General features: G+C 42.7%; 1 protein-coding gene across 3 annotated transcripts in view; it reads right to left on the reverse strand.

The window, feature by feature from the left end:
- Positions 1 to 13959, reverse strand: part of LOC124718963 (F-box/LRR-repeat protein 7-like) — a 130362-nt gene that overhangs the window by 90276 nt on the left and 26127 nt on the right. Inside the window, exon 3 of one of the 3 annotated variants that reach the window (XM_047244629.1) lies at positions 7703 to 7960. The exons of 1 other annotated variant lie outside the window; for it this stretch is intronic. In XM_047244629.1, coding sequence (XP_047100585.1) covers positions 7703 to 7890 — 188 coding nt within the window. In that variant the 5' untranslated portion in view covers positions 7891 to 7960. Of the gene's footprint in view, positions 1 to 7702; positions 7964 to 13959 lie in introns of all 3 variants that reach the window. One more of the 3 variants, XM_047244630.1, reaches the window with a different exon arrangement.

The raw sequence follows: 13959 nt of genomic DNA on the forward strand, positions 1-13959 counted from the left end.
GTTATCTGGGTACTGTCAGAGTCCATGGAAGTAATATCCTAGAACCTCCTTGACAAAAACTGTGGCTATCTGATATGAAGAAAAATGCTTAACACTCTTGTTCTGGAAGCAAAAGGCTGCAGATTTCCTATACAGCTCACGTATGTAAGCGTTGCTTTATAATATAGGGTCCCCCTACATAAAACTGGCACACCCAACATATCGGTTAATCATTTTCTAATTTAATTCCTTATATAAACTCTTACAATAGCAGATCTGGTCACAGAAAAACCCACATATTGTGCACGAGGAACCTCTCCATTCAGTGGAGATAGGTGTTTGGCGTGCACTGCCCAGCACGCCCATTACTGACCATATATTTTTCAGTGTTCAAGGTTAAACAGTGCCGCACATCTAGAGATGCAGTATTCTGACAAGATGGAGCATATGCTGACTCGTTCAACTGAAGCGTGTGCCACATAACTGATGTGTTCCCGTCGAGACAGACTTGTCAGCAGAGAGGCCCCTATGGTCCCTGGACTTAACACCATGTAAGTTTTATTTACAGGGCACACTAAAAAGCAAAGCGTACGCTGACAATCCTCACATAAGAGACAATCTGAACTGGAACATTGCTACAGAGACATCACATCTACAGAATTGCAGCACAGAGCTGGTAACTTCATCACACTAAGTAAGCGATGCCTGGATGCCCGTGGCCGTTATTTTCAGCATCTCCTATAAGCAGATACCTACAAGTTTTTTAAAATTACAGTTACCTATTCCTTTTTAGATAGGGCACTGTTACTTGAATCTCAGGCACGAGTTGTACGGGGTGTATGTGGGACACCCTGTATATGTATTAAATCTAACTGTGTGCTTGCTTATTTCTTATCCCTTCGTGTGAAGTAATTAAGAACCTAACAGTATGAGACATTTGGTAAAGAGATTCTCTCGGCCACCTGCCTTTCGTTTGTCGTAATGGTGCACAGGCAGCCACTACATAAAGATTGAAAATATTATGAGGGTACAAGATTTTTCTAGATATTTCACAGCCAAAGTCTGGAAATAGGTAATTTCATTGAATGGAAGTGAAATCTCGTACTAATTCTGAATATAAATGAACGAGCTTTATTAGTAGATAAAATGCATATGTCAACCATCAGTTGTTTTTTTTTACACCTGTACATCTACCGGTTTCAGTCTCAGACCATCTTTACGCATGAAGGGTTAAAATGGTTTAAGCCACTATATTGCAATAGTCACTTAAAATGTGTAGTGCATGCCAAAAATGTAAATATTTGACACAGTACATTAAAAGCAAACGTATGAATTTGCAAGCTTGAGTGTGGGCCATTCCATTTCAGAGATTACTGGATTGTCAAAATTCTGAAACCCACAGTGTCAAGAATGTGTCGAGAATATGACATTCGTCAGAAGCAACGTGGTGTCATACAATTCCTGTGCTGTGAAAATGAGACAGTGGTAAACATCCACAAGAGGTTGAAAAAGGTGTACGGAGATGCTGCTGCCTATCGCAGTACAGTTAGTTGGTGAGCAAGCAGGTTACGTGATGAAAGCGGGCACGGCAATATTGAGGATTGTCCTCACAGCGGCAGGCCTCGTACTGCACACACTCCAGACAATGTGCAGAGTGTTAACGAATTGGTGACTGCTGACAGACGCGTCACAGTGATCGAATTGTCACGCTACGTTGGGATAGGGGAAGGAAGTGTTTGCAGAATACTGAAAGTGTTGGCGTTAAAAAAGGTTTGTGCCAGATGGGATCCTAGGATGTTGACAGTGGCTCACAAAGAAACAAGAAAAACGGTATGCTGCACGGGATTAGCCGAGCGGTCTTGGGCGCTGCAGCCATGGACTGTGCGGCTGGTCCCGGCCGAGGTTCGAGTCCTTCCTCGGGCATGGGTGTGTGTGTTTGTTCGTAGGATAATTTAGGTTAAGTAGTGTGTAAGGTTAGGAACTGATGACCTTAGCAGTTAAGTCCCATAAGATTTCACACACATTTGAACATTTGAAAAACGGTATGCAGCGAACTTTTGGAACAGTATGGTGGAGATGAATTTCTTGGAAGAATTGTGACAGGTGACGAAACATGGCTCCATCATTTTTCACTAGAGACGAAGAGGCAATCAATGGAGTGGCTTCATGCAAATTCACCCAAGAAAAATAAATGCAAAACCACACCTTCTGATGGAAAAGTTATGGCTACAGTGTTTTTCGATTCCAAAGGACTCTGGCTTGTGGACATCATACCAAATGGAACCACCATAAATTCTGATGCATATGTGACTACACTGAAGAAACCTCAAGCTCGACCGAGTCGTGTTCGACCACATCAGCAACAGCAGGATGTTTTGCTGTTGCACGAGAATGCATGGCCACATGTCAGTCAAAAAACTGTGGAAGTGATCACAAAATTTGGATGGACAACACTGAAACACCTGCCTTACAGTCCTGACCTGGCTCCGTGTGACTATCATCTCTTTGGGAAACTGAAAGACTCTCTCTGTGGAACAAGGTTCGAAGATGTTGACTCCCTTGTGCACGCTGCCAAACAGTGGCTCCAACAGGTTGGTCCAGAATTTTACCATGCAGGTATACAGGCGCTGGTTCCAAGATGGCGTAAGGCAGTTGAGAGGGATGGAAATTATGTGGAGAAATGAAAATATTGTTCCTAAAGGATGTATCTACACACTGTAAAACTTTCAAACATGTAGAATAAAAAAATAGTGTGGATTTCTTTTGGAGTGACCCTCATATCAATTGTCATGTTTTACTTGTAGTTTCCTGTTGCTACTTGAGTTTACACATCGTCATTTTGTCATTTGGGGATAGTGAGTGGAGCTGTGGGTGCTAGAAAATGAAGTGCCAAGTGGAGACTTCGGAACATTCCTGACGTATTCTTCTCTTTGACTTTAATAGAGAGGTGACAGCAACGGAAGCAGCCACAATCATTTGTACCAAGCACGGGGAAAATGGCATTGGACAGATTAAGGCAAGCAAATGGTTTTCTTGTTGCAAGGAGGATCGTTTAGACATTAGTGACTCTCCACATTCAGGAACACTTTCGAGGTTTGGTGAATATCATTTAACCCTCGAGCGGACGCTAGAATTTGACATTTTAGGCATTACTTCTCACCGCGGATAACACAGTGGCCGACAGCCTTCACTCGACGATTGAGAGCAGCAGCGTTTGCTGAGAGTTATCGGTACTGGTAGACGAGCAACACTGTGTGAAATAACCACAGTAATCAATCTGGGACATATGACGAACACATCTGTTAGGACAGTGCAACAAAATTTGGCTTTAATGGATTATTGCGGCAGACAACCAATACGGGTGCCTTTGCTAATGGCACGACATCGCCTCTCCTGAGATCGTGACCATATCGGTTGAACCCTAGATTGGAAAACCACAACTTGACTAGATAAGTCCCAATTTCAGCTGGTAAGAGGTGATGGTAGGGTTCGCGTGCAGTGTTGATCTCATGAAGCTTTGGACCCAAGCTGTCAACAACGTACTGTACTAAGTATCGAGAGGTTGTAACAATGGAAAATTGTGCTGAAATGCAGGAGGATCTGCAACGAATTGATGCATGGTGCAGGGAATGGCAATTGAATCTCAATGTAGACAAGTGTAATGTGCAGTGAATACATACATTAAGAAGCAAAGATGGATTAAGAGGAAGAAAACTGAAAACTTAAATGAATAGTGCAATTAAGAAATAAGGTGAAAGAGGAATGGGTGTGGGGAAAGCCCAAAGAGATAATAAGAGAGGAAAGAATCAGAGCAAACAAGTAACAACAGTAAATGGCTGGAAGGAGAAAAGGAGAGGGTGATGGTTGTTAACAGAGATTAAGTCCAGGAGGGTGGCAGGATGTGAGATCTTGTAGAAAGACAGATCCTTTATCATTTAGCTACAATATAGAAGGTCAGCAACTGGAAGCAGTTAATTCCATAAATTTTCCGGGAGTAGGCATTAGGAATGATTAAAAATGGAATGACCATATAAAATTAATAGTGGGTAAAGCAGATGCCAGACAGATTCCTTGGAAGAATCCTAAGGAAATGCAGTCCGAAAACAAAGGAAGTAGGTTACATAACACTTGTTCACCCACTGCTTGAATACTGCGCACCGGTGGGGGATCCGTACCAGATAGGGTTGATAGAAGAGGTACAGAAGATCCAATGAAGAGCAGTAGGCTTCGTTACAGGATCATTTAGTAATCACAAAAGCGTTACGTAGATGATTGGTAAACTCCAGTGGAAGACTCTGCAAGATAGACGCTCAGTAGCTTGGTACAGCTTTTGTTGAAGTTTCGAGAACATACCTTCACCGAGGACGTCAAGCAGTATATTGCTCCCTCCTACGTATATCTCATGAAGAGACCATGAGGATAAAATCAGAGAGATTACAGCCCACACAGAGGCATACCATGAGCAATACGAGACTGGAATAGAAGGGAGAACCGATAGAGGTACTCAAGGTTCCCTCCGCCACACACCGTCAGGTGGCTTGGGGAGTATGGATGATGTAGATGTAGATGTCACACACTGTCAGGGGGATTGCGGAGTTTGGATGTAGATGTAGATACAAGCTGCTGGTGGCTCCATAATAGTGGGGGCTGTATTTAAATGGATTACTCTGGGTGGGTCTATGGTCCAGCCGAACTGATCATTGACTGGAAACGGTTATGTTCACCCACTTGAAGACGGTTTGCAGCCACTCGAGGTCTTTGTGTTGTCAAACAGTGGATTTTTTTTATAGATGACAACACCCCATGTCACCGGACAACAATCTTTCACAGTTAGTTTGAAGAACATTCCGGACAGCTCGAGAGAACGATTTGGTCAACCAGATCGCCCGACACGAGTCCAATCAAACACGTACGGGACATAACTGAGAACTCATTTCGTGCACAAAATCCTCCACCAGAGACACTTTCACAATTATAGATGGCAACAGAGGCAGTGTGCCTCAATATTTCCACAGAGGACTTTCAGAAGCTTGTCGAGTTCGTGCCACATCGAGTTGCTACACTACGATGTGCAAAAGGAGATCCGACATAAATGACTTTTGTCCCCTCAGTGTCTGCACAAGTAGTAAAATTTTATTACTAGTTATCCTTCCTGTTATTCCAATTTCAATGCCCAGCAGTATACATACGGGGTGTTCAAAAAGTCTCTCTGCAGTGCCGTACAATTGTTAGCCCCGTGTTCCGTATGACTGTTCGCCTGCCTGGGTTACTTCCCTTCAAGTGGACTCTCCCAACATTCCACTGTTTCGTTTATCTCAGCCAGCTTCAGTAGTAGCGTTGCTGTGTGTCGTTACGTGTTGACGTGAGCGTGGTTAAGTTTAATTCCTTTGTTTAGTTTTTGTCACTGTTAAAATGCTAACCATTAAAGAACGTGTGTTTTTAGTCAAACAAGTGTTCAAAGCTGGTGGTAAATACACAGTTTCAGTTCGCCAAACATTTAATTCAGTTTTCCCGGAGACAACACTCCCACATCGTGATACTGTGTCAGATTTGATTAAAAAATTTCAAAGTACAGGTTCAGTGACAGATGCACCGAGAAGTGGTCGTCTTAGCGTTTTGTCTGAGGATACACTACTCTATATTTCCGATAAAATGTCCACATGTCCGAACAAGTCAGTAAGAAAACTCGCCCAGGAAATCGATGATAGTGTCGGAATGACCCACACAGCTGTAAGGAGAAAATTAGAACTTTTCTCGTACAATGTGACTGTCGTGCAAGAACCGAAAAATACTGATCATGGCAAGAGACTGCATTGTTGTCAATGGTTAAAAAATTTCATTCAACAAAATGGAAGGGATATTCTTAATGAAACATTTGTCACTGATGAGGTGTGGTTTCATTTATCCGGGTACATGAACTCAGAAAATTCTCGTATGTGGAATACTGCAAATCTGTTTTGTATTCATGAGGAACCACTTCATTCTGTAAAAATAGGAGTTTGGAATGCAATTTCTAGACATCGGATTGTGGGTCCCATATTTTTCAATGAAACAATAAATGCACAATGATACTGCAGTGAGTTTCATTTTGGTACACTCTCTGTGGCATACAGCACGCATGGCTAACAATCATACGGCACTGTGGAGAGACGTTTCGAACACGCTACATAACATGTAAAGTTACAACACAAACAGGAAACAACGATTATTATGAAAAGGATAGTTGCTGCTCACCATATGGTGGAGATGGCGAGTCTTAGACAGGAACAACAAATAGACTGTCAGACAAAAGCTTTCGGCCACACAGGCCTTCGTCAGAATTAAGTACAGGCACATGCGCACACATGCAACTCACACACGTGACCACAGTCTCTGGCTGGCAAGGGCTCGGCAACCAGAGACTGTGGTCACGTGTGTGAGTTGCGTGCGTGTGCACGTGCCACGTGTTTAATTCTGACAAAGGCCTGTTCGACCAAAAGCTTTTGTCTGACAGTCTATTTGTTGCGCCTGTCTACGATGCAGCATCTCTGCTGTATGGTGAGCAGCAACTCTCTTCTGCATAATATTGTCATTAAACCATCCTGGATTTTCCATTGTTAGAATGAAAACTGAAGAAATACAAGATTTGACACAGTTAAAAAGACACTGGTTATCCAGTCATCAGAGAAAAAATTTAAATTAAGTAAAATAAAAGAATTTGCAGTATTTAGACTAAAGTCAATTGGAATGGCAACAAAGCTAATTAAAGAATGTGATTCTGAGTTAAGTAACATATTAAGCTATCTGTGTAACCAGTCATTTATCAGTTGAATATTTCCATTCCATAATGTCATATGGGATAATTTTTTGGGGTAATTCATCAAGCCAAGCTAAAGTTTTCTGGGCACAAAAACGTGCAGTAAGAGTTATATGTGGTGTGAACTCAAGAACATCCTGCAGAAACCTGTTTAGGGAACTAGGGACACTAACTACTGCTTCCCAACACATTTATTCTTTAATGAAATTTGTCATTAAAAATGTATAACTTTTTCACACCAACAGCTCAATTCATGGAATCAATACTAGAAATAAGAATAATCTTCACAAGGATTTAAAGTCACTTAGTCTTGTACAAAAAGGTGTGCATTATTCACGAACACACATTTTCAATAACTTGCCAGCAGCCATAAAAAGCTTAACAACCAATGAAATTCAGTTTAAGAGAAGCCTAACGGATTTTTTTTTTTGCCAACTCCTTCTACTCCATTGACGAATTTATAACTTCTGCACAATTTCAGTGCAGTAATGTGTTCATTGTAAATAAGTGTGTGTGTGTGTGTGTGTGTGTGTGTGTGTGTGTGTGTGTGGGCCGCGCGTGCGCGCGCGCGCGCGCGCGCGCACACACCAATTCAGTGCAGTAATGTGGTCACTGTAAATAAGTATTATAGTTGTTGTATTACACATTTATTACCTCATAAATAAATAAATAAACTTTTTTTTATTTTAAATTCAGTGCATTAGTATTTGTAAAATGATCCTTTCATATAGTGTTCATTAAAAAATGACGATCATTCCACTTGGGACCTGTGGAATGGTACATTAGCTTATTTATTTGAGTTGTAAATAGTTGTCATGTATTGTTGTTTTTCTGATATGTTCTACATCCTAGAGGACCTCCTCACTATGGATGAATTGGAATGAAAGTAAATCTAATCTAATCTAATCAACAACCACCACTGCTCACCTTCCTATGACGACGTACTCTTTGTCGCGCCAGAGTGCCGGGTCGTGTGCCAGTCGCTTCCATCGCCTACAGACATTTTGTAAAATGTCTGTTAGTTCATTAGTGTTGAAGTAGGAAAATATACTGATAACTATTTCATCTGGAAGACTTTCAATAGGCTTGACCCGTCCATATTTGATTTCTGCCATTCCTGCAGTACGGCATGGCTGTCCCGACAGTGGTGTGCAATTTGCTGTGGCTTCAGGAAGGTGCTGCTGGCTGCTGAAATCAAAATTATTCGTGCTTTCCAATCACAGATTTCTTATTATCAATAATGGGGCAACACTGAAAGTTTGAAACATTACATCACAAAGTACACTCTACAGCAGGGCTTCTCGAACTTCTTAAATCCACAACCCCTTTCGTACAGACACTTTTCTCTGCGACTTCCACTCACAGTTGTAGCTGTAATTGGCATTAGTAAATAACTTAAGGAATAAAGGTGACGTGAACAAGACTGGGAATTCTGCTTAGCTTTTGGACATTTCCTTCTTCACAACTACAGAGTAAACACACACACACACACACACACACACACACACACACTTTGTCTGCAAATTGAAGGTCAATTGCTTTGAATTTTTTCCACAAATGTGTTGGCGTCTTGTAAATAGGTGCACATATTTTTGGCTATGCTCATTTTTTAATATTTATCCTCTTTTTTTTTTTTTTTTTTTTTTGGTCATCAGTCTTCTAACCAGTTTGATGTGGCCCACCACAAATTCCTATCCTGTGCCAAATTCTTCAACTCAGACTCACACATGAAATCTACATGCTCAATTATTTGCCGGATGTATTCCAATCTCTGTCTTCCTCTACAGGTTTTGCCCCTCTACAGTTCCCATTAGTACCATAGTAGTTATTCTGTTAAGTTTTAAGAGATGTCTTACCATCCTGTCCCTTCTCGTAATTGTTTTCCACCAATTCTGCCGAGAATCTCATTTCTTGAATAAGATTTTCACTCCACTGCGGAGTGTGTGCTGATACGAAACTTCCTGGCAGATTAAAACTGTGTGCCGGACCGAGACTCAAACTCAGGGACCTTTGTCTTTACTTGAACTCAGGACCTTTGCCTTTCGCGGGCAAGTGCTCTACCATCTGAGCTACCCAATCACGACTCACAACCCGTACTCACAGCTTCAATTCTGCCAGTACCTTGTCTCCTACTTTACAAACTTCACAGAAGCTCTTCTGCGACCTTGCACTCTTGGAAGAAAGCGTACACTCCGCTGCACAGTGAAAATCTCATTCTGGAAACATCCCCCAGACTGTGGCTAAGCCATGTCTCCGCAATATCCTTTCTTCAAGGAGTGTGAGTTCTGTAAAGTTCGCAGAAGAGCTTCTGTGAAGTTTGGAAGGTAGGAGACGAGGTACTGGCAGAAGTAAAGCTGTGAGGATGGGTCAGGAGTCGTGCTTGGGTAGCTCAGATGGTAGATCAAAGCATATGGGTGGGATTGGACACTTCCGTTATTCTCAGATATTTTACGCTATACCATATACTGTAGTTCGTCACCAACAGGGCAGACGCCTGAGACATACACCTTGTCACCCGAGCTGCCTGTGGCCGCTAGAGATGGGGGATCCGCTCCTGAACTAATTCATAGAGTTGAATCTTTCAAAGGAGTGAACAATCAGTGATTCAGAAAAAAAGAACGGTAGCTCCAAACGTTTCCTACAGCAGACAGAGAGAGAGAGAGAGAGAGAGAGAGAGAGAGAGAGAGAGAGAGAGAGAGTCGGAGCATATCAGCGGGGCCTCTGCTGGTCAGAGCATACTGCACACCACACAACACAGCCAGTGCCGGCCTCTGCCCTGCTTCTGCCTTGGCTGCCTGCATTGTGCAGTGCCCCATTGGATTTTGTGTTTCACATATGCCGTTCTATCTCTGTGCTTCCTCTGCCGCATGCAGTGTCTGGCGCAGCTTAACTTAGCATCGCACTCCGTCGGCGATCGTTTCAGTCGCAAGTCCTGCCCTCTGGGCAGTTGATGCGAGCAACAGGACAGAGAGCCTCCTAGCGGAGAACGTAAGAACTACTTGCAACAACCTGCTCGCAAGAGAACGGACGATTTGTCTCGCAGTGGGTGACTGGTGGCCGTTCACCGCTCCCCCCACCCTCGGAACTCGCCCACTCAACGCTCACCCCACCGTTCTCGACTCTAGCGAGAGCGTTGAGCAAAGCAACTCAGGTGTCACTCTGGTCTCTGCGGTCTTAGCTCACGCAGTAATACAGCTCGCAGCTCGACCTGCTTGACTCAGCGCCTCTGCATCGGAGTTCGTCTCTACTGGATACTGTTCTTCGTAGTAATACCGCTATGTATATTATGGTATGTATACATCATTTGTTTTTATTTTATTTTTATTTGTTTAAACTGATCAGATTAGGTTCCTGACGACTCTTCTTACTATAGGATTTTTATTACGGACACTCGAATTTACGCATTAATTACGAGCGAACCGATAAACGTATCGCAAAATGTGATACACCAATATTTTCCTTGTTTTATTCTGCATAAGGCTATATGCAGCACTTTAGTCTTACAGTCAAATTTATATATATTTTTATATTTCTTATATTTCTTATTCTGGTATGGATTTTACGATTTTAGGCGTCTTCAGAAGGAAATGTTCACTTTAAAAATATATGGCTTGCGATGTATTTGTACGAGGTTAATGAAATTTTAATACATTATAGCCAAATATATCGTTAATTTAAATCTCAAGTTACAACATTTTCCGATCACCCAAAAAACCACGATAGTGCAAAATAAATCAATAATCATAAACTTTGTCATATCGTGGAAATTTCAATAAACAATACAAAATTCTTACTCATTATCTGTGTTACTTCAAAATAGGATCAAATAAGATCAAAATACAGGATAGTACTGGAATAAACCAAGTTTAAAGGGCAATGTGCTTTCCATTTATTTTCTGTTGTGAATGAGTGGTGAGTCATGAAAAAGAGCAGGGAGTGAACAGTTCTGATCCGATCTCTGAAAAGAACAGTTTTGCCCATCTCTAGTGGCCACCGCTCCGTTCAGTTCTGATGGCCGCACCGCGGACTGTCGAGCTCACATGTCACCACTACTGGCAACACAGTGTGCGGGCGAATTTGCTTTCTGAACCGACTGCACTCCTTTGAGAATCGTCAAGGCATGCTATTCTGGGAACACGGTGTTCTGGATCCTTCATAAAGAAAAATGACTCGCAGTGTAAAATAATGGAGTCACACAGGGACATGTATAACAGTAACGACAACAACGGGTTTATGGGGCGCTCAACCGTGCAGTCATCAGCGCCCATACAAAGTCCCAATTTTTACGCAGTCCAGTTTTTACACATCCCTGTCACAGATGATGATGATGATGATGATGATGATGATGATGATGATGATGATGAAATGATAAGGACAACACAAACACCCAGTCCCCAGAGAAAATCCACAACCAGGTGGGAATCGAACCCGGGACCCCGTGATGTAATCCAAGAATGAAAATAGTATCTGCAAAGCTAATAGATCAATAGTTCTGTCAGCCTTTCGACGTCTGCAGAATCGAGTGCTGCGGAGAAATGTGTAACAAGTGTCTAAGAGATCTGCGACCGTTCGGCACAGTTGGTGGAGAAGGCTTTCAAGATCTTGAGCACACACTGCCAGAAATATGAGCACAGTACCTTATTGCAAGCGCAAGTGACGCATTTCCTCACCTGTCATCAATATCGCGCAATGAAAAGGAAATAGACACATACAATGTTACTGTTTCCCCCAAGCTCTGCAGGATATGGAGGATGGTGCACGCACAGGCAGAACTTACACGTGGACAAACATGTACACTAAATTCCATCATATGACTCCTTAGAAAGTATTCAATCTTGCTAGTGTTGTAGTTGAAAAATCGCTCCCTCTTTTTTTGTTTTTGGGAGTTACTGTCTGACATAGAGAAAGGTGCTACAAAAAAACGGGAGGAATCTGAAGCTAACACGAGCAAGTTAGGGGTATTTACGAGCTATCTGTCGAGGGTCACGTTCTTTACCGAACAAGGGGCAAATGTGAAACACACATTTCTACATCTACACAGCACAGAAAATATGTCGCAAACAGCGACAATAATTCTCAAAAACATGCCATAACATACGAGGGTGTGTCAAATGAAAACCTTAAATATTTTTTTCAATATTATTTATTGTGCAGAAGTGGTACAAAGCTCTATCACTTTTCAACATCATCTCTCCCCACACTCAATACAAGTCCTCCAGCACTTACTACGTGCATAAATTTCTTTAGAAAAAAATTCTTTTGGTAGACCGCACAACCACTCACACACCGCGTGGCGTACCTCTCCATCAGAACGGAACTTCTTTCCTCCAATTGCGTCTGAGTGGCCCAAACATACAGAAATCACGTGGGGGCAAGGTCTGGTGAGTATGGTGGATGAGGCAGACACTCAAAATGCAGTACTGGCAGTGTGGAGCCTTGCATTGTCATGTTGCAAAAGGACACCCGCTGACAGCAGTCCATGTCGCTTTGATTTGATTGCAGGCTGCATATGATTTTTTAGGAGATCTGCGTATGATGCATTTGTGACAGTGGTCTCTCTAGGCATGTAATGCTCCAAAATGACGGCTTTTTTGTCCCAAAAGAGAGTCAGCATAACCTTCCCTGCTGATGGTTCTGTTCGAAACTTCTTTTGTCTTGATGATGAGGAATGGCGCCATTCCTTGCTCGCACTCATCGTTTCCGGTTGGTGGAAGTGAACCCAGGTTTCGTCCCCAGTAACGATTCTTGCAAGGAAGCCATCACCTTCTCGTTCAAAGCGCCAAAGTTCTTCACAAGCTTCAACACGTCGTTCTCTCATTTCAGGAGTCAGCTGCCGTGGCACTCATGCTGCAGACACTTTGTGAAACTGGAGTACGTTATGCACAATGTGTTGTGCTGACCCATGACTAATCTGTAAACATGCTGTCACTTGGCGGTTTTCCTTCGCTATGGCTTCAACTGGTGCAATGTTCTGTGGAGTCACAACTCGTTGTGCCTGACAAGGATGGGGAGCATCTTCCACTGAAGTCACACTATTTGCGAACTCCCTACTCCATTCGTAGACTTGCTGGTGTGACAAACATGCATCACCGCACTGAACCTTCATTCGTCGATGAATTTCGATAGGTTTCACACCTTCACGGCGCAAAAACCCAATAACAGAACGCTGTTCTTCCCTAGTGCAAGTCACAAGTGGGGTGGCCAGCTTTATACTGATACTGCAGCGGTATCTGTGTATCTGCACTATGCTGCCACCTACAGGCCATTCTGCACGTTGTTTGTAGCAAGATTACCAACTTACAGGATGACGGCGCGAAATTTCGATTTGTTATTACAAATTTATAGTTTTCATTTGACTCACCCTCATAATATCCGTTTTTTGCAACGTGAACACATTACCGAAGTTTTATGTAAATTCAGGAACACGCATTTGTTTGGGACCTGGGATTACCGGGTAGCTCAAAAATAAATTCAGTTTCTCTGAGTATTTCAAGTAGTTGTTGAGGCTGTGGAACTTTCAGTGGTCCGTCGCTGTAGTTGCTTGTTCCATTGGTGTAGCAGGTACAGGAAAACGGTGCCTATACTGCAGCAGTGAGGCAACTACTCTACAACTGATCGACGCTAGAGAGCTATAGACCTATACTCTAACATCGATCAGCTGTAGAATTTGGGAACACGTATTACGTTCGAGTGTAATGACTTTTCTGGAGACTAGAAATCTACTCTGTAGGAATCAGCATGGGTTTCGAAAAGACAATCGTGTGAAACCCGGCTCACGCTATTCGTCCGTGAGACTCAGAGGGCCATAGACACATGTTCCCAGGTAGATGCCGTGTTTCTTGAGTTCCGCAAGGCGTTCTATACAGTTTCCCACAGTCGTTTAATGAACAAAGTAAGAGCATATGGACTATGAGACCAATTGTGTGATTGGATTGAAGAGTTCCTAGATCCAGAACGCAGGATGTAATTCTCAATGGAGGGAAGTCTTCCGAAGTAAGAGTGATTTCAGGTGTGCCGCAGGGGAGTGGCGTAGGACCGTTGCTATTCACAATATATACAAACGACCTTGTGGATGACATCGGAAGATCACTGAGGCTCTTTGCGGATGATGCTGTAGTATATCGAGAGGTTGTAACAGTGGAAAATTGAACTGAAATGCAGAGCATCTGCAACGAATTGACGCA

Source organism: Schistocerca piceifrons, chromosome 10, assembly GCF_021461385.2.
Source record: "Schistocerca piceifrons isolate TAMUIC-IGC-003096 chromosome 10, iqSchPice1.1, whole genome shotgun sequence".
Lineage (NCBI taxonomy): Eukaryota > Metazoa > Arthropoda > Insecta > Orthoptera > Acrididae > Schistocerca > Schistocerca piceifrons.